The sequence below is a fragment of the Globicephala melas genome, chromosome 15, assembly GCF_963455315.2.
Source record: "Globicephala melas chromosome 15, mGloMel1.2, whole genome shotgun sequence".
NCBI lineage: Eukaryota > Metazoa > Chordata > Mammalia > Artiodactyla > Delphinidae > Globicephala > Globicephala melas.
Window position 1 is genome coordinate 17,275,320 of NC_083328.1, and position 19,097 is coordinate 17,294,416.

The 19,097-nt window shown below is 47.5% G+C and overlaps 2 protein-coding genes across 4 annotated transcripts in view; one reads left to right on the top strand and one right to left on the bottom strand.

Annotated features, from left to right (window-relative positions):
* The window catches only part of KATNIP (katanin interacting protein), a 200,656-nt gene extending 195,532 nt beyond the window's left edge, over positions 1-5,124 (bottom strand). For all 3 annotated transcript variants that reach the window (XM_030871579.2, XM_060284721.1, XM_060284722.1), the window contains exon 1: positions 5,083-5,124. In XM_030871579.2, coding sequence (XP_030727439.2) covers positions 5,083-5,089 — 7 coding nt within the window. In that variant the 5' untranslated portion in view covers positions 5,090-5,124. The remainder of the gene's footprint in view (positions 1-5,082) is intronic.
* Positions 5,125-5,331: 207 nt separating this feature from the next.
* GTF3C1 (general transcription factor IIIC subunit 1) overlaps positions 5,332-19,097 on the top strand; it is a 72,600-nt gene continuing 58,834 nt past the window's right edge. The window contains exons 1-6 of the mRNA XM_030871574.2: positions 5,332-5,591; positions 7,559-7,768; positions 10,507-10,683; positions 11,428-11,571; positions 13,268-13,364; positions 18,081-18,204. Coding sequence (XP_030727434.2) covers positions 5,371-5,591; positions 7,559-7,768; positions 10,507-10,683; positions 11,428-11,571; positions 13,268-13,364; positions 18,081-18,204 — 973 coding nt within the window. The 5' untranslated portion in view covers positions 5,332-5,370. The remainder of the gene's footprint in view (positions 5,592-7,558; positions 7,769-10,506; positions 10,684-11,427; positions 11,572-13,267; positions 13,365-18,080; positions 18,205-19,097) is intronic.

Consider the following 19,097-nt stretch of genomic DNA (forward strand, 5'->3'; position numbering starts at 1 on the left):
GAGATTTATGAGAAATCTCCCAATTTTTCAATGTTGACAACTAATTCAAAAAATTAAAAACCATTATGGGCCAAATAAATATGCCCGTGAGCTGACTCAGCCCAAGACTCTCAGTGTGCAACCTCTGATATGAAGACTTCATTTTTAAATTTGCTACATTTCTATTTTTTAGGGTTAAAAAATTTTAACTTACATGCTTTTGAAAAATCAACTTTAAAGAAAATTTGGAGAAGACTACAGTAAACTCCCATCTACACTTCACCTGGATTCAATCTAATTCATCTTGATATTTCTGGATCCCAGTGCACAGAAGGAGCTGAATGTGGTAACTGAAGGAATGCCCCCAAGAAAAATAAGCAAAACAGAGTGTGCCAAGTTCCTGTGAGCTAAAACGACAGGATGGAATGAATGCTGAGGAACGGCAAGGGTAAAGAAATCAATCAGATAAAAGGATGGAAGCAAAGGAGGAAGAACCGACACAAAGACTACATGGACCACATGTTTATTTTGCCTGCTGAATGCTTTCTATGTTTTATTTTGTTCTTTTTTTTGCTTGGTTTATTTTGAGTAGGAAGAGAAACAGACACATCACCAGGAGCCCAGGTAAACACCACACAAGAACAGAAATGATCAGACACGGTGACTGGACTTTCAGCAAAACCTAACTAATTCAACCGTCACCCATTTTGCAGTTTGGGATTATTTAGACAAGCTAGGCTAAATTTCATCTTGGCATTATTAATTCTTTGAGAAAGTCTGCTAGGCAAATGAACAGTATAAACAGGGGAGACATTGAGTACTTGCTCTGGGGGGAACCAAAGCAAATGCCTAGCTTTAAAATCCTTTCTAATTATCTCCATGTGCTGAACTTTTGTCTAATTATTATGTTCCGGGAAAGCTGAGTAGAATTTTTTTTTTCTCGGCCATCTCATATTTTAAAAGCAATGGGGGAAATTCGACTTTGACATAAAGGTGAACATTTACATAGGCAGGAGACTCACACATTGCCAATTTACCTTCATGTAAATAAACCATGTCAAACACTGGGTTTTCTTTTAAACAAAGAGTGAGCTAATTGCAAAGATTATGATTCGTTAGAGAGCTTCACCATATTCCCTCCTTCCTCTTCTGTCAGCAATGCGGAAGAAGTCTGCACACTGGCAGGCAATGACAGCATCAGCTACCACATAGGTGCGCTTTTTATACGCCAGACTTGGTGTTAAGTGCATTCATGCATAGTCTCATTGAATTCACAATAACAGATTCACCAACGGATGGGCACACAAAACAAGGTAAGCTTCATCATCATCTCCACTTTATTGACAGGAAAACTGAGTCTCAAAGAGGTCAGAGTACACCCCTGGGATTCAAATCCAGGGCTATTTGGTCTGCAAAACCTATGAATATTACACCACGCCGCATCGCAGAGCCAGATAGAACCCGCCAAGTCAAACCCAACGGGCCAGAAAAAATGTTGTGAAAAGCTATGCTGACTAGGACAGGAGGAATAAACCAAACTACAATCCAGTCTGGGGATACTTAGCAGACATTTAAGCTTTTGTGGGTTTAGGAAGTAAACATCTTTCTAACAAGGCTGGACTTGGCTTATCTATCTAGTTGGCTAGAATCAAAATTCATCACGGTATGCCTCACTTTACCCAATAGATATATGCCTGGAAAATTGTGCAGAGATCAAAGTTTTAAAAATTGCAAAGGAAAAAGGGATCCTTTGAATGCTAAATCTAATCTTAGGGCAAACACTTTCTTAGGACAAATTTTTCCTTTTTGTAACCAATCTAAAAATGGACAAATTCCTCCACTGGGCCATAATGCTCAGGAGCACTGAGATGATAACAGAACTGACTGAACAGACTTCTTGAAAATGGTCTACAGCAATGTTTCTCAAAGTGTGTTCCACAGATCCTGGGAGGAAGAGGGGTTCCCAAGGACAAGTATTATCTTCATCATAATTCTAAGACTTTTTCATTGTGTTGGTATTTGCACTGATGATGCAAAAGCAACAGTAGGTAAAACTGCTGATAGCTTGAGTGGCTACAAGGCAGCGGCACCAAACTGTATCAGTAGTCATTATACTCTTTAGTGCCACGTGCTGACGATAAAACAAACAAAAAAACATTTTCACTTAAGAATGTCCTGATGAAAATTAAATAAAAATTAATTTTATTAAAGCTGAACCCATGAGAACACATCTTTTAAATATTCTGTGTGAAAAAATGCAAAGTACATATAAAGCACTTCGGCTATAAGCCAAAGTACAACAGTTGATCCTACAAAACACTTGTGTGTTTAAGTTGCCAGCTGAAGTAGCCACATATTGTATCAAATGTCATGTTTACTTGAATGAACAACTAGTAGACAAACTATAGTTATTCAGACTTGAGTATCTGGCAGACATTTTCTTAAATACAAAAGTAAGCATGTCACTTCAAGAAAACAACTGATGGTATTTGTTGCCAGTGATAAAATTCAAGCTTTCAAGTGAAAACAAGTAGGAAACTTGTTTCCAGTACTTTGAGTTTAATAGCTTCCCAATACTTAAACTCTTTTTTTTTAAAAAAGGGATACTAAGGAATGTGATTTTTTGATATTGTGTAATGACATGCCATTTAATGTTGTATTTCCAATGTCGTCAACATTTAGAAGATCTGCATAACTCAGTGAACTTTCCAATTGACAAATGCCTAATGTTACGGAATCATACATGGGTAAACTACGCAATCAAAGGGCGAGATAGACCAATGGGCTTTAATGTAACAGAGTACAAACAAAAGTTCACCAATATGGTTTCAGATGCCACATTGTGACTAACCTTTGAGAAATTACCACTTGCTAAGTTTCGGAATACTGTCAAAGAAGAATGTTTACAGCTATCTGAAAAGACAATTAAAATACTCCCTGTTCCAAAAAAAAATGTCTGTGTGAGGCCCCATTTTCTTCAAATATATCAGCCAAAATAACACAACAGTTTGGTTGCTGAAGCAGAAACGAGTCTAGCTATTTCCTATTAAACCAGATATTAAAGAGATTTAAGAAACTCTAAAACAATATCATGCTTCCTATTAACCTTTCTGGTGGGAAATATAGCCACTTTTCAATAAAAAGTATTATTTATGTTCAGAAGTAATGCATTTATTATTGCTTTTAAATGAGTTGATAAATGACAAATGTCTTAAGATTTTCCTGGCTTTAATTTCTGATATGGTAAATATCATAGATATAACACACACAAAGCTCTCTTGAGCTAAGAGCATAAAGGCATCCTGAGACCAGAAAGATCTGAGTACTGTTGTTCTACAGCAACATTACATTGACCTTTCCACTGGGCAAACTGGTGAATGCCATTTTATACTACCTCTGAAGTACAAAGGGCAAAGATGTCTTTTAAGCACATAACAGATTGTTCAATTAAAATTTTTTTTCCACACTGTGTTAAGCAGATATCACAAAGGAACAACATTTCCCAGAAGTTAGGGACAGTGGTATAATGAGAAAAATTATGTGGATTCTGGCCGACTCTTCCCATTTATAAAATGAGATATCAGGGTAGCCTATTTTTAGAATCATAGAATTCTCTGATTCTTATGGGGATCCCTAAATGATGGCCCACAGGCTGCATCTGGCCTTCAGACTGATTGGCCATTGTGGCATTTTGAGAAGCACCCCAGGAAACTAACTGGTTGGAGCTGAGTGAGAAGCTTCCCTTTCAGAAAAGAAATTGACTTTTAATCACAGCCCAATCCATCCCACCAGACTTGCCCCTGCAAATATCTCCATTTGCAACTTCTGGAATGAAGGGCTTCTAAAATCCCTTTCAAATCTCAAACTCCCTAATTCAGCTACAGAGACAGTGTCCGGTTCCTTACTCACTCTGCCACTTGATGACTCTGATTTGGGGCAAAAGATACTTCACTTCTCTGAGCCTCAGTGTCCTCATTTGTAAAATGGGATAACACTGACCTCAAAAGACTGTTACGAAGTTTATTGAGCTGCTTGACAACATTTAGAGTTCCGGGCACTGAACAGTATCATTAACATCAAAGCACAGAAAGAGAGTCTCCCCCGCATCCCCCTTACCAAGTCCCATCTCCCAGTAGCTGAAGACTGCATTCCCCATGATAATGCTTACTTCCATACCAACTCCCTCCCGTATTCCACAGTTCCATGCCCCAGGACACACGAGAACCCCACCCCCCACCTCTATTTGTCTTTCCCACCCTAAACCCTGACAAACGGAATATTTCCTGCCGTGTCAGTAAACAAAGGATGTCACAGTCATCAGCAATTGCTGCCCTCGAACAGGAGCCGGTGAGCCCTGAGGGAACTCAGGAAGAAAAAGAATACCTGCCATTTAGCAGCCATCAGACTGCAGCCACTCCCTACATACTGAACCCAAATAGCTGAGGTGCATATCAAAGGAATGATTTCAGACAGCCCAGACTCTTGCATCTTCCCATACACAGAAAAGCGCTAAATGCCTTAACTTGGGATATCTGGTTTTTTTAATTAACAATAATCTTTCGACATTCAGACTCTTGCATCTTCCCATACACAGAAAAGCGCTAAATTCCTTAACTTGGGATATCTGGTTTTCTTTAATTAACAATAATCTTTTGACGTTCACACTACCTGCCCTTTGTTGCAAAACTCCTATATATCCGGGCTCCCCCAACTTGCCTCCTCTGAGCAGTTCTCTCAGGATTACTTGAGATGCTGCCTAGCGGGGTTGAAGTTATAAAAACTCCCACCAAATGAAACATAACTCTCAACTTTTAGGTTGTGAATAATTTTTCAGTCGACAACCTTTACTCTGATGCCCTGGCCAGTACGGGGTTCCAACACAACCACAAGCAGCATAGTGACCAAATCACTGACCACTCCCCCCAGCCTCCTCTTCCCATCTCGGACCACTAAGGCTCCCTTTCCCTCAGACGGAGACCACCTTGGGTCAGGCAGTGGTGGTCCAGGGGTCTGTGGCCTAGGGCTCTGCCCGGGTCGGGGGAGCCCTCAGGAGGGATGGGAGAGTAACTGCCCGACCTCCCGGGGGGGCCCGCGGACACTCACCGTCCATCCCTAGAGGCGGCGGTTCCGGGTGCTCGAACCGGAAGCGGCCTCTACACTGTTTGCAGTTCCCCTGGTTACTGCGGGGTTCCGGGCCAATGGCAATGGAGTTCCACGGAATGAACCCTCCCCCAAAGGGAGTGACAGCACGACCATGCTCTGGAACTCCTCCTCCGGTACCCGGATCCTCCCCGCCTCCCTGGCAGCCAGTCGTTGTGCGCAGGCGCTCTGGACCAGGGCCTTTGGCGGCGTGGTGCGCAGGCGCCCCGGTTGCTGCCAACTGAAGTAGCAATGGACGCACTGGAGTCGTTGTTGGACGAGGTGGCCCTGGAGGGGCTTGATGGCTTGTGTCTTCCCGCGCTTTGGAGCCGTCTGGAGACGCGAGTGCCGCCCTTCCCGCTGCCTCTGGAGCCCAACACGCAGGAGTTTCTGTGGCGGGCCCTTGCCACGCACCCGGGCATCAGCTTCTACGAGGAGCCTCGGGAGAGACCAGATCTCCAGCTCCAAGACCGGTCAGCGGCCTGGCTCTGCGGGCGGGCGGGGGCAGAGACCCGGGTCTGATGGAGCTGCGAGAGGGCCAGGTTCTTACGGGAGGGGAGAAAAAGGAATGGAGCGGAAGAAAGACCCGGAGTCTGATGGAGGCGCAGAGAAAGGCTGATTTGGGGGTCCCTCAGGCCTGGCAGGACCCAGGCGTCTGATGGAGTTGGGGGGCGGTCACCTGGTGATGTTCCATTATGTTCGTGTGTGTTTGGGGTGGTGGTGAGCAAGACTGGGAGGATATGCTTTGTGTTTCAGAGAGTATTTCCTCCGAAGTGGAGCTTAGGATTGGAGCAGGCTGTTCAGCTCAAGACTGGAGACAGTTGAGTTCCACAGAACAGCATTCATTCAGTGCTGGATTAGAGAGCCTAAGGCAACTAGAGTCTTCACGTCGGCCAGTTTAGCAACAACAAGAACAATAATAATAGCTAACATTTATTTAGTGCTCGTTATGGCCTCGTACTATTCTAAGATCTTGTTCCTGGAGTTTCAGGAGACTGAACCCACTTCATTCTCACAGTGACACTATGAGGAAGGTGCCCTTCCCCATTTTTTTCTTTTTTTGGCTGTGCCACAGGGCTTGCGGGATCTCAGTTCCCCATTCAGCACCGAGTCCTCACCACTGGACTGCCAGGGAATTCCCAGTTATCTTCCCCATTTTGCAGAGAAGGAAACTGAGTGATAGAGATTAAGTAACCCGTCCAAAGTTATGGATATTGTAAGTGACTGAGTGTTGACTCAACCCAGGCCGTCTGTCCCCCAAGTCTGTGCTCTTAAGCCATATTGTGAGGGTCGGGAGAGGTTCCCAGAGGTAATACTGTCTAAAACAAGACTTAAAGGTTGGATTTAGCTAGCCAGTTGGCAGAGTGTTCCAAAGGAAGAGAAGTACGTTAAGTTGGGTTGAAGTGTAGAACTGGAGATAGTGAATGAGGAGTAATAGTTCAAATTTACATATATGCTTATTGTAAGCAGGAACTGTTCCAAGATCCTTACGTATAGCAAGTTATTTAAGCTTTACAACAACTTTAGGAGCTGGATATTCTTATCCCCATTTTCCTGAAGAGAAAATTGAGACGCAGAGAGGGTCATCAACCCAGAATCTGAACCCAGACTGGGAGAAAGTGGTACCAAGGAGGGGAAGGAGGGACTTTATTGGAGGTGTGGAGTGGCAGTCATAACTTTAGTTTTTTTTTGTTTTTTGTTCTGTTTTGTTTTGGTTTTTTGCGGTACGCGGGCCTCTCACTGTTGTGGCCTCTCCCGTTGCGGAGCACAGGCTCCAGACGCGCAGGCTCAGCGGCCATGGCTCACGGGCCCAGCCATTCTGCGGCATGTGGGATCTTCCCGGACCGGGGCATGAACCCGTGTCCCCTGCATCGGCAGGCGGACTCTCAACCACTGCGCCACCAGGGAAGCCCATAACTTTAGTTTTGATCTCATCAGATCTGAGGTGTAGACAGTTGAAGGCAGGATTAGTGTTTGGGGGAAAAACAAGACTGAGGATTTGATGGTGAGAATTGTTAATATGCAAGTGATAATTGAAACCATAAAAACGGATGGAAGTACGAGAGGGATAACTAAAGAGATGTGGAAAGGTAACATCTTAAAGTAGGGAAGCCTTGAGTCATTAAGTCCAAACTTGATGGTTTGGAGACCAGGCACTGGATTGGGGGGAAAACAATAGGCCATGACTTGGGCCAGGAAGGTGGTTCTCGTTTCAGCATTCAGCGTCCAGGGTGGATTCAGAGACTCCTAGAAAAGTCTCTTCTCTGGGATAGAGAAGCAGGGACGCTGCTTGTTAAGATGACCTGCGTTTGGAAGACGGGGGCGACCAGGTGATCGCACTTCCTCTCTCCAACCTCTGCCAGAGGTTGTCAGAAGAACACGCCAAACGTGTTATTTCTGAGGCTGAGCTGTGGTTTGATATCTGTGATCTCCCCCTTAGGTATGAAGAAATTGATTTGGAAACTGGCATTTTGGAGTCCAGGAGGGACCCAGTCCCTTTGGAGGATGTCTACCCCATTCATATGATCTTGGAGAATAAAGATGGCATCCAGGGCTCATGCCAGTACTTTAAGGAGAGGAAAAACATTACCAGTGACATCAGGACCAAGACGTTACAGCCCCGCTGTACGATGGTGGAAGCCTTTGGCAGGTAACTGATTTGCATCACGGGAAACTTGTGGGGATCTTCCTGCTTTAAGTTGGGGGTGTGGTCAGCGCCACAACTGGCGTGCCGCCCTCGTGCCCATCAGAGTGCGTCCGCCCTGCCCCAAGCCAGTCCTTTACCACTCCCCTCCTCTTGGGGCTAGTTTTGCTGGGGGCGGGGGTGGGGCACTGCCTTTCTTTTCCCTTTGTGTCCACAGGCCGCCTGGCCCTTTGGGCAGGGCAGGCAGCTGTCATTTGGATTGGTGCCTTTCGCTCTCTTGTCCAGGCTGCATCCTCTGCTGCCCAGCTGTACTTTTGTGAGTCTTCAGTCAGGGTCCCAATTTCCCAGGCTGCCTCAAGCCCCTCACCCCATCCCCACCTCCCTTCCTACCTGAAGGAACAGGGAGAAGCTTCCAGTGTGAACTCTCCTAGTTGCCACCTTCTTCCTCAGCTTGCAGGCTTGCCCGGATTTCTCTCCCCCTCCCTCACCTCAGGGGAGGCAGGAAGCCTGGCCCTGCCTCGGGCTGTCATCTGGATGCTTCTCTTCCTCCGTTTCCCCCGTACCTCGTGCTCTTTCCGACCTCTGTCAGCTAGCTCCTCTTTCTCCTTTATTTGCAGCTTTTTGCCTGTTGACCAGTACTTTCTCGTCAGCCCATTACCATGGCGCGTTCATCTTAAAACAAGACCTCTTGGCCTTGGATCCCCCGTAGCTGTGATTCCGTTGCTGCAGCCATGCTTCTTGGAAGAAACAGCTATACTCACTCCTTCTTCCTCTTGACCTCCCCTCCCCTCCTCTGGCTCTGGAGCTTTGCAGCTTCTGCTTCCTGACCCTCCCCCACCCGGCTTCCTGCTAGCTCAGGAAGAGCTCTCCCTGGTGACTGCACACACGCTCTCTTCACGCACATAGGCCTGAACTGGGGCTCCTCGCACATGTCATTCCATGACCTTGACCACAGTTATCGAATCCCAGAGTAAGTGTTCCTTTTCTTGTGTTTCTCTTCAGTAGACTCTGAGCTCCGTGAAGGCAGATGCCATGTTGATTTATCTTGGCATCTCTGGTACCTTGCGAGGCGCTTCATCAGTGTTGGATAACCTATGTGATGACCAGGCTCAGCAAAGTGGGCCTCGGGCAGGAGTCCTAGAGTCAGCTACTGGGAGATGTTGGAGTTCTGATAGGACGGGAGTAAACCACCCTGAACACATTCTTAAAGCAGCAAATCAGCTCCCCTGTTTTCAAACTTTTCTCTTCTCAACTGACCTCTTCCGATTTAACGTAATGAGCCTGTTTCGAGACAGAGAACACAGGTCCTAAGTTTGTGACACACAGACACAGAAAAGTAGACTTTCTGTCCGTTACGTGTATTCACAGCCTAACATTCTTTTTTGAAGATGGACCATACAGACCCTGTGACTATGCAGAAGGCTAATTATGGGTCACAGGCAATGTGAAAGAAGCTGCAGTTAAATGAAAATGTAGACGTGGCAATGGGCAGTTCCTCCTCTTTTTCCTTTTTGCCTCTTCAGTGGGAGCAATGAAGTCATCTGGTACATTGGGCGGCAAGGGGGGGCCAAGAGGAGGAACCGTCAGACTGAGCGGTGTGACTGAAGACAGGCCTTGCGATCAGGCATCTGTAAACCACAGGCTGGGAGCAGTAGATGGTGGCTCTAGGCGGGAGGGGTTGGGAGCCCTTGGGCTCTGATATGGACCCTTGGAGACTCATTCCCCTGGGAGAGGGAGCTCCTCCAACTGGTGCGTCTCGATGTCAAGGAGTGAGTGGGGATAGCTTCTCTTCCAGCTCACCCTTGTGGGATCTCTGGCAGGGCTAGGACCTGAGACAGTCTGCCCAAGATGGCCATGTAAGTCAGCAGGCAAGGCGCCAGGGTGGAGTCTCCATCTTCAGCGCCGTAGACGGTTAGACCTCAGCAGAGAAGTCAGTTTTCCCAGCTGCGACATCTCGAAGCACCTGGCTGGGAAGTGTTCTTGGCCTCTTTTTCGGGCATTATTTTTCACACACCAAGACAGTAGGAGGAACTAATGATTTGTCCCGAGTCTGGTCTCCAACAGGCTGCAGGTCCACTGATGACGCAGGGCACTGTTTTTGATTCTGAAGTTTGTTTTATCCATCCAGTTCAGTAGGCGAGTTTGTTCACTTAGTAGATATTTACAGAGACCCTGCTGTGCACCAGAGCCATTCTAGGCCCTGAGGATGTCTTGGGGACCCTGATGACAACCTGCCCCCTCTTAGGGCGCTTATTGCAGAAATGCGTGCCCCCAAAAGCGGCCATTTCTGAGAGTGCCAGGTGCTGTGAAGAGTCTGGAAATGGTCAGAGGCGGGGGATAGACTCTGGTTAGCATTTTCAGGAAGACCTGAGGTGTTGGTATCTGAGCAGTGGCCTGAAGACGTGAGGGCAGAGCAGCTGGGCAGAGGACCAGCGGGGCTGTTGTGGACGCAGGGCAGGGCCGCAGGGGTGTGCAGGACGGGCCAGGCCCTGGTTGGGAGTCGGGGGTATGGCCTGAGGGCCCTGGCCGGACGGGGAGGACTCTGAGCAAGGAACTGGTGAGACTGGCTCTGTTCCCCCTGAACGCTCTGTGGTTCTAGGATGGAAACCTCCTTAACTGGGGGATGGTGAACCTCCAAGAAGAAGCACGAAATGATGGTTCACTAAGGTTCTGCTTTTTCATATTTCGATTTTCTTAAAAATCAATTACAGTTATTTCTTCCTGCGGTGGCTTCTGATTTGCAGGTGGCGGAAGAAACTGATCATTGTTGCTTCCCAAGACATGCGGTACCGGGCCTTGATCGGCTTGGAGGGTGACCCCGACCTGAAGCTCCCCGACTTCTCCTACTGCATTTTGGAGCGATTAGGCCGGTCCCGGTGGCAAGGGGAGCTCCAACGAGACCTCCACAGCACTGCTTTCAAGTGAGGGGATGCTTTGCTTCTCTGCTGTAAATGCTGGGGCTCCCTGATCATTGGGCCCTGCCACCTGGGCAGTCCCCACATCCATGGTGATTGGAAGCACGATGCTTTCTCATTGAAGAGACCCTGGAAAAAAGACCCAAAAAAGGGGGCTCCCTGGCAGTCCAGTGGTTTAGACTCTGCCTTTCCATTGCAGGGGGGCATGGGTTTGATCCCTGGTCTGGGGAACTAAGATCCTGCATGCCTCATGTTGCAGCTGAAAAAAGAAAAAACAAAAAAGAAAGAGAGGCCCTGGGGTGACCATAGAATTTATTGTCCAAACCAGACATTTTGAGAGTGGAAGGTGGAGCTGACCAGAAGGGACACCAAGGCAATGGGCATAAACTGAGACCACCTGGCGAGCCAGAATGCATGGCAACCCTAGTTCTTGGCCGCTATATGATTAGAGACCCACGTCTGATTAGCTCCTTGCTAATATAACCCTTACTGTCTCCTGCGCCAGCCATCCTTTCCCACTCCATTTCCCCTCTCCTTTACCCCCATCTCCCCATCCACCTCTCTTGGGGGTCTGGGGTGTGCCTTAGGCTGAGGCACGGCTGTTCTTTCCAAGGCCATTGTCACATAGCAGCTGTTCTGTCAGGTTGGCTGGATAGGAGGTGTGTGTCTCTGGTGTTCATGTCCTCCACACTGTGGGGTGAAAGCAACCAACAAAGCAAAATGACCGCCCACTCTCTTCCTCTCCTCCAGGGTTGATGCTGGGAAGCTCCACTATCATAGGAAAATTTTGAACAAAAATGGGCTCATTACGATGCAGTCACATGTGATCCGATTACCCACCGGAGCCCAGCAGCACTCAATTCTCCTCCTCCTGAATCGGTTTCACATGGACAGGTACAGTGTGAGACACCAGAATGCTCCCTTACCTCTGTCTTTCAGCCATGTGTATTATACCTTTAAAAAATCCTAGAGGCCAAATCAGAATATGACTAGCTTTTAAAAAAAAGATGTTTACCACCTAATTTGGATAATGAGAATAAGTGTTGCTTATTTAGAAAATCCGGAAATTATATAGAAAAGAAGGGCAAAAAATGCCTATCACCCCACAGCCCAGCAATAGGAACTGTTAACATTTTGGTGAAATTTGGGAGTGTAAAAATAAAAGTAAATAAGTCAAATTTGATTTGTTATGGTGACAGGGTTCTGTGGGTAGAAGAGAGAACAATGGACTAAGTCAAGATCTGTATTTAAGTCTTTGCTCCTGATTTGGGCACGATCACTTGACCTCTCTGAACCACTGTTTCCTCTTCTGTAGAATGGCCATGACAAAGCTTGGTACTAGTTCATACGCAGTGAATATCTGTGCCTTCATCTATTCTTTCATTCATTGAAAGGCAGTAAAAATGGAGAAGTGGGCGTCTCTGGATCCCATATATATATATATATATATGCCCTCCCTGCTGCTAAACCTGTGGGCAGTTAAAGCCAAGTTCACACCTTCCCCAGCTGCATGACAATACCTTCCTCTCTGCCCCTCCTCCAACACCCCCCCCACCCACACACAGCTGGGGTAGCCCTTGGCTCCTTTAATAGCTTCCTTTGGCGTCCATTAGCTTGTAAGCATTTATTATGACATCCACTTCACAATAAAAATGCAAAGGAAGGGAAAGTCAGTCATGCCAGTGAAGTGAGAGATAGAAACCAGGGCTTCAGAATCAGAGAGGTGTCCTGATTACTGCAGAGGGCACTGTATTTCCAGGAAGAAAACCTGGGTTCACATTTTGTGCCTGAATTTTAGAAAAGCTTAACTTCTTTATGAAATAATCCCTATCCTTTCTTACCAAGTGATTTATAAGGAAATATGTTGGTGCTTCCTAAACTTTAAGGTATTGTCAACTCAAAAAATATTCACAATCTAAATGTTTTATTCGGTGGGAATTTTTAGGACTTCAAGCCCAGGGCAGGTAATCTGAACGTCAAAAGATAATCGTTAAAGAAAACCAAGTTAAGGAATTTACCGCATTTCTGTGTATGGCGAGGTGCAAGAGTCTGGGCTCTCTGAAATCATTCCTTTGATACGCACCTCAGCTATTTGGGGCCAGTATCCTGTGTTTTCACATCCTGAGTTTCCTCAGGGCCCACCATGGGGAGTGGCTGCAGTCTGATGGCTGCTAGATGGTAGGTATTCTTTCCTGAGTTTCCTCAGGGCTCACTGGCTCACCTTGGAGGGCTGCAATTGCTGATGACTGTGACATCCTTTGTTTACTGATATGGCTGGCAGTATTCCATTTATCAGTATGATCAAAAGATGTAAGGCATTTTAAAGAATCATTTCATGACAGTTTTAGCCACGGAGGCTAGTCTGTACACTGCCACTAGTTCGGTGACCTTGGCCATGAGACTGAACCACTCAGAGCCCCAGTCTTTCCAGCTGTAAGGGACAAGCAGTTGGGCTGGATGTTCTCTGAGACCTAAGAGCACAAGGTTCTGTAGTTTGATGTGTTGTCATTTAAATCTTGTCATCTTTAAAAAACAGGCAGTCTTTAGCAGTAGGTCTGGAAAAAAATGAAGTGTTTTATATTTCTCACAGGAGGAGCAAATATGACATCCTTATGGAGAAGCTCTCAGCTGTGCTGAGCACACGGAGTAACCGGACAGAGACACTGGGAAAGCTGAGGGAGGAACTGGTGAGCTGCCCCTGCCCGTGTGGGGGGCTGGAGCCGTTTGTAACGCAGTGGGGAGCATTGTCAAGTGTAGATTTCAGTGCACCGCAGTTGAAAACCCTGTCGTGGGCTTGACCATCCCTAGCTGTTACCGAGTCCAAGCCCGTCCTGCCCGCCGCACAACAGGCCAGTAAATCGGGAGACGAGGTGTTGAGGCAAAGGGATAATGACTTTATTCGGAAAGTCGGCAGACCGAGAACATGCGGACTGGGGTCCCCACAAACCGTTCTATCCTATGCCAGTTTTTTTTATAGAACAGAGCGGGGTAGGAGGTGAGGAAGTAAAGTAACATGGCCATTAGTTTTGCCTGGCTTGGCCAGCATCAGGGAGGGGATATGTTAATTTCTTTTGTGCAGCCATTCACAGGTGGGCAGGGTCAGATTGTCTCCCTGTGAGCTGAACAAAGGCACTTTAGTTCAACTTTCAGGCAGAGGGGCAGGGTTCCCTGAGGCAGGTCATTATGTATGATTATAATAACAAAAGCAACGAAAAGCAAAGGTTAAAGTCAAACATGAACATGGAGTCAGAATTGACTCTTCTCTGTTAACATAGCCATGAAACAAGCAGAACTTTGCTTTACAGAATGAAAAAGGGCTCAGTCTTTAAGTCCTTCCTGCTCTTGGGTGGCCTCCAGTTTTCCCGGGGATTTGCGCCAAGTCCTGCTATAGAAGTTCCTGTGGAATGGTGAATCTGAGCGTTTAGATTTACTTTCATAATCAAGCTTGTCATTATGTTCCCAGTGGTTTTATGCTGAAATAACAGAGTGACTACTGAGAAGGAGGAGAGACAACACAGGGAGAAAAGCAGTTATGGACCCGCTTCATCTTTGGGTCCAGGAACAGAGGCAGTGATAAAGTGAGAGTGGGAGGAGGAAAGCACAGGGGTGATGCTGCTTCCGGTCTGATTTGAGCCCTCCTCCGTAGACGTTAGGAAGGAGCCATCACTGGAAACGGGAGGAGAGTATGACTGCCCTGTAGGTGGAACAGTAGGATTTGAAGTCAAGATTTGGGGGTGATCGTAATTAGTCCCCAAAGGAGCGTGGCTTGGAGTCTGCTTGTAGACTCCAGGTTGTAGATCCTTCTCGCTCCTCACCTTGTGCTGCCCCCAGGGGGCTCTGCTCTCTGATTTCACTGCGCTGAGGGAAGGGCTCTCGCCCCTCCTGCTAAACGCGCTGTATGCCCAAGTCTCTTTAAAGCAGAGGTTATAAACCAAAGCTTGTGGGTCGGATTCAGCCTGCACACTGTTAAAAAGAACCTTGACCTAGCATCTTTTAAAAATTGAGATTTTGCCTCAAAATCTAGGTTACCAGCTTCCCTGGAAATATCAGAGGCTCTGGCCAGCCTGGGCCCGTGAGAGCAGTTATCTGGAGCTGGCTGTGTGCTGGCCGCCCACCCCAGGCCCCTTCCCTCCTGTCACCTCTCAGACAGGCAGGCAGTGCCATTTGTCACTCTGAGCGCTGCTGTTCAGGAGGAGAGGAGTATTTCTCAGTATCTGAGTGTCTGTCAAAAGTGGGGAATAAAAGGTAGACTGATAAGGCCTCTTCCTGAGAGGCCCTAGTCAAGATGAAGGAAACTCCTACAAGCGGAGAGAAGTATCTGCCCGCTTTGTGCTTTATATTGTTCGTCCAGCCCATGCAGACACTGAAGATCGAAACCCTCTGCCCTGCTGAGTCACTCAAGGGTAGAGAAACTGAGCATCTCCGGTCAAGCTGTGGACGATCTAAGTGACAAGATTTGACTGATAGAGGACACTGTTTATTTATTTATTCATTCAACAAATACTTTAGTGAGTATCTGTTTGGAGTCAGAACTGTGTTTCGCACCACCATGGCAAAAATGAACGAGGATGACAGTCTTACACTGCCGCAGAGCAGTCTAATTGGAGGGGCTGACGTGTGAACACACACTCAGGCCAGACTGCTCCTTGGAAGGATGTGTTTGAGTTGCGTGAAAGGAGAGATGGGAAAAGCTTTGTAGAGCCAGTTCCAGTTGAGCTGGGCTTTGAAGATGAAGTCAGCATCATCCGGCAGAGGAGAGACCATCTCTCAGGCAGAGGAGACGGGCTGGAGCAAAGGCGTGGAGCTGTGGGAGGTGATGGGGTGTTTCCGAGGCTGGCAGTGACACAGGGGGCAGCCAGGCGGCAGCGTGCCCGGCGGGAGTAGTAAGAGACGTGGCTGGAAAGGAAAGTTGGAGCCAGATAAAGAAGGTCTCGAGTGCCAGGCTGAGAACTTGGGTTTCAGCCTTTAGCCTGGTGAACTGCAGTTTGAGTGTTGGGGAGATGAACTGATGGATGGGGAGGGGATTGGAGGCAGGGCGGGGAGGTGGGTGCTGTGGCCTCAGGTAGGGTGGGTGACGCCTTGAATTGTTGGTGATATTTGGGGGGGTGGCACTAGCAGGACTTGGTGAGTGACTGAAGCCAGGGTGTGGGTGTCGGGCGTGGGGAGCAACGAAGGAGAAGGAGTCTGTTGTCTAGCTCTAGTGGCAACCCCTCCCTGGGGTGGACCAGAGCCGGAGGGTGGGTACCTGAGGGCAGGGATCGTGCCTGCCAACCCCCCACCATGAGGACGGCCTGGCCCACGGAGACGCCGAGCCCAGATTTGTTGAATGAGTGTACAATGAAAGTACAGAGTTCAGAAAGAGGAGTGAGTTTGCCTGAGATTGAGGCACCTGACAAATTTGATTTTAGGATTTATTGAGTATGAAGATCTTCTGGGACTTTGACTTGGTGATGTTTAGTCAGCAGCTGGAAATAGGGGTCAGAGAAGGCTGAGCAGGATTTAGTGAATAATTAACCTCTGGATGAGGTGGACGCCGTGAATGTGGATGCTGTCTTTTGGGGGGAGTGGGGAAGGCCACTTTCTTTAACTGGGCAGATGGTGCGAGTCCTCAACGGTGGCCCCCCCGTAAGGGAAGGACTACGTCATCCTCCATCCTCTGGGCAGGTTATGTGAGTCCTCGACGGCAGCCCCCCATAGGATGGTCCAGGTCTCAGGGCCGTATGTTGAGGGCTAGGGTTCGATGGATGCGTTTCCATAGGGTCTTTCCACGACGCTGGGGGCACGGCTGGATTAACAAGAGGCGCCGTTTACCAGCCAGCGGGTTAAGTGAGCCGCATGTGAGTTGTCGGTATTTCTTTGATAACAATATGTTCTGCTGCCCAGCAGTTAGCGTACTGGCTCCTCCGAGAGGAGATCACACGCACGTGGGTGGTGGCAGCGGCCCTCAGACATATGCTGCCTCTGTCTGCCCCAGAGTGTAAGAGGAAACCTGGGAGGAGCCATGCACCACGCTTAGTCGCGAGTGCCTCCTGCTGTTCGGGTGGGAACCTGCCTGGCTCTTCCAGTGGTGGCAAAATCAAATGCTAGTAGTGGCCAGGAGGGTGGTGTGGATTAGTGAAACAGGCCAAGTGTAAAATAATTTTTTGAGGGAGTTCCCTGGTGGTTTAGTGGTTAGGATTCAGCGCTTTCACTGCTGTGGCCCGGGTTCAATCCCTGGTTGGGGAACTGAGATCCTGCAAGCCCCGTGGCGTGGGCCAAAAAAAAAAAAAAAAATTTTTATATCAGTGTGGATTCAAGAAATATTCAACTTTCCTCTTAACTATCATGAGAGAAAAGCAGCACAAAAATGGTGGTAAACAGGAACTGACCTTCAGCCTCACCATGTAAGGGGTCTGATGGGCAGAGAAGGCCAGGGCGTCCGGGTCGGGCGTGCCTGTCTGGAGGGAGCAGCTGGTCCTCACCTCCCTCTGGCTGATGCTGGGAGGAACCGCAGGCCTAGGATTTGTTGCCAGATCCTGTTTTTCAAGAGAAGCCAGAATCTGTTTTTTTTTTAAATGAACTCTCTCACTTTTCAATGTTGGCAAGTAAATTACTTTTTTTTTTTTGCGGTACACGGGCCTCTCACTGTTGTGGCCTCTCCTGTTGCGGAGCACAGGCTCCAGACGCGCAGGCTCAGTGGCCATGGCTCACAGGCCCAGCCGCTCCGCGGCATGTGGGATCTTCCCGGACCAGGGCACGAACCCGCGTCCCCTGCATCGGCAGGTGGACTCTCAACCACTGCGCCACCAGGGAAGCCCCGTAAATTACCTTTTGCAAAGAAAACGTGTAGATGAAAAAACACGGCCTGCACTGGAGGCTGCTCGTTGGTAACCTCGACAGTTAGGAGCGCTTTGGGTCATTTTGGTTGTGTTGCCTCCTCGCAGAAATGTGAGTGACGGGGTGGATGTACTCATCCTCATTTTGTTGTAACTTCACAGATAGACTAAATTTTTTTAAAGGTCTTAAATTTAATTTTTTCTCTTCCACTGCCTGTGAGAGGTGTGTGTACATATGTATGTATCTATTAATAATTAATAATACACTTACTTGTTTAAAAAAACCAAAACAAGATGAAACGGTATACAGTGAAAATCTTCTAGTGCTGCCCCCATCTGCCTCATTCTCACCCCTTTCAGTGGGGAAATCTCTTTCCCCACTCATCATCAAATGGATGGTTTATATGCTGCTGCAGACTCGTTTTGTTCCCTGGACAAGGTAGCTTGGCAGTATTTTCTCATTAGTGCCTCCAGTGATTCCTCATTCAAGATCGTCAGTTAACTCGGGTCCCTGCTCGTTCGTGTACGTGACCCTCCAGTAGTTTCAAACACCTTGCTCTACCTAACAGCAGCGTTTCGATTTTGCAGGGGCTGTGCGAGAGGACGTTTAAGCGCCTGTACCAGTACATGCTGAATGCGGGGCTGGCCAAGGTGGTGCCTCTTCCCTTACAAGAGATCCACCCTGAACGTGGACCTTGCAAGACCAAGAAAGGTAAAGGCAGGCTCGGCTCCTGCCTGGGCTACACGGACAGTCTTCACTTCTCCCCTCTAAGTGCCAGCCTGTCCCTCTTACCATGTTCTGCCCTGAGGTAGGATGATTTCACGTTATTTTTTCCACTCTATTCCTCAGCGCCTGGCCCAGGACCTTCTATATAAAAAGCGCTCGGGAAACGTTTGCTGAATGAAACCCATTCTGACTCCCAGCAAACATCTCTATATGGATGTCCCTCCAACATCTCCCATTCCTGGCGTCCAGAAACCGAAATTTATCTTTTCCTTCTTATGCTAAGCCAGTATTTTTTAAGTACCTGATCTGTGTGTTGCATGATTGCATTTTCTAGCCCTGCAAAGTAGGTGGTATTATTACCATTTTACAGGTAAGATTAAAGTTAAGAGATGCTAAGTAACTTATATGAGGTTAAGCAGTCAGGAAGTGGTGGAGGTGGGATTTGAACTTCTAAGAAAGTTAAACTAGGGACAATAGACTATGAAACTTTAAAAACCTTTCTTAGTCCTTTGTTTTTCTCAGTTCTTGATTTTTATCCCATGCTGTTTAACTCCTCCTGATTAACCAAAGTTGTTTAAAAATCTTAGGGTCAGAGCTTTCAGTAAAAGATGACAGAAGGAATAGATGCGGTTTTCTGCACTCTTCCAACTCCTTCCTGGTGATGATAGGCTATAAAAGGAATAAACCTGCAAGTACAAAGAGACTAGGACAGGAAGTGACGGCAGGGAGAGTTGTCTACGTTTCTGTGCTCAAAGGCAGATGTACAAACGGTAACTGACCGCACAGACTGGGAAAGCTGAATGCTTGTGTGGGGCAGTAGCCAAGAGTGGACACCTCAAACCTGAAATAAACCAGGGACCTCTGAAAGCACCAGTCTG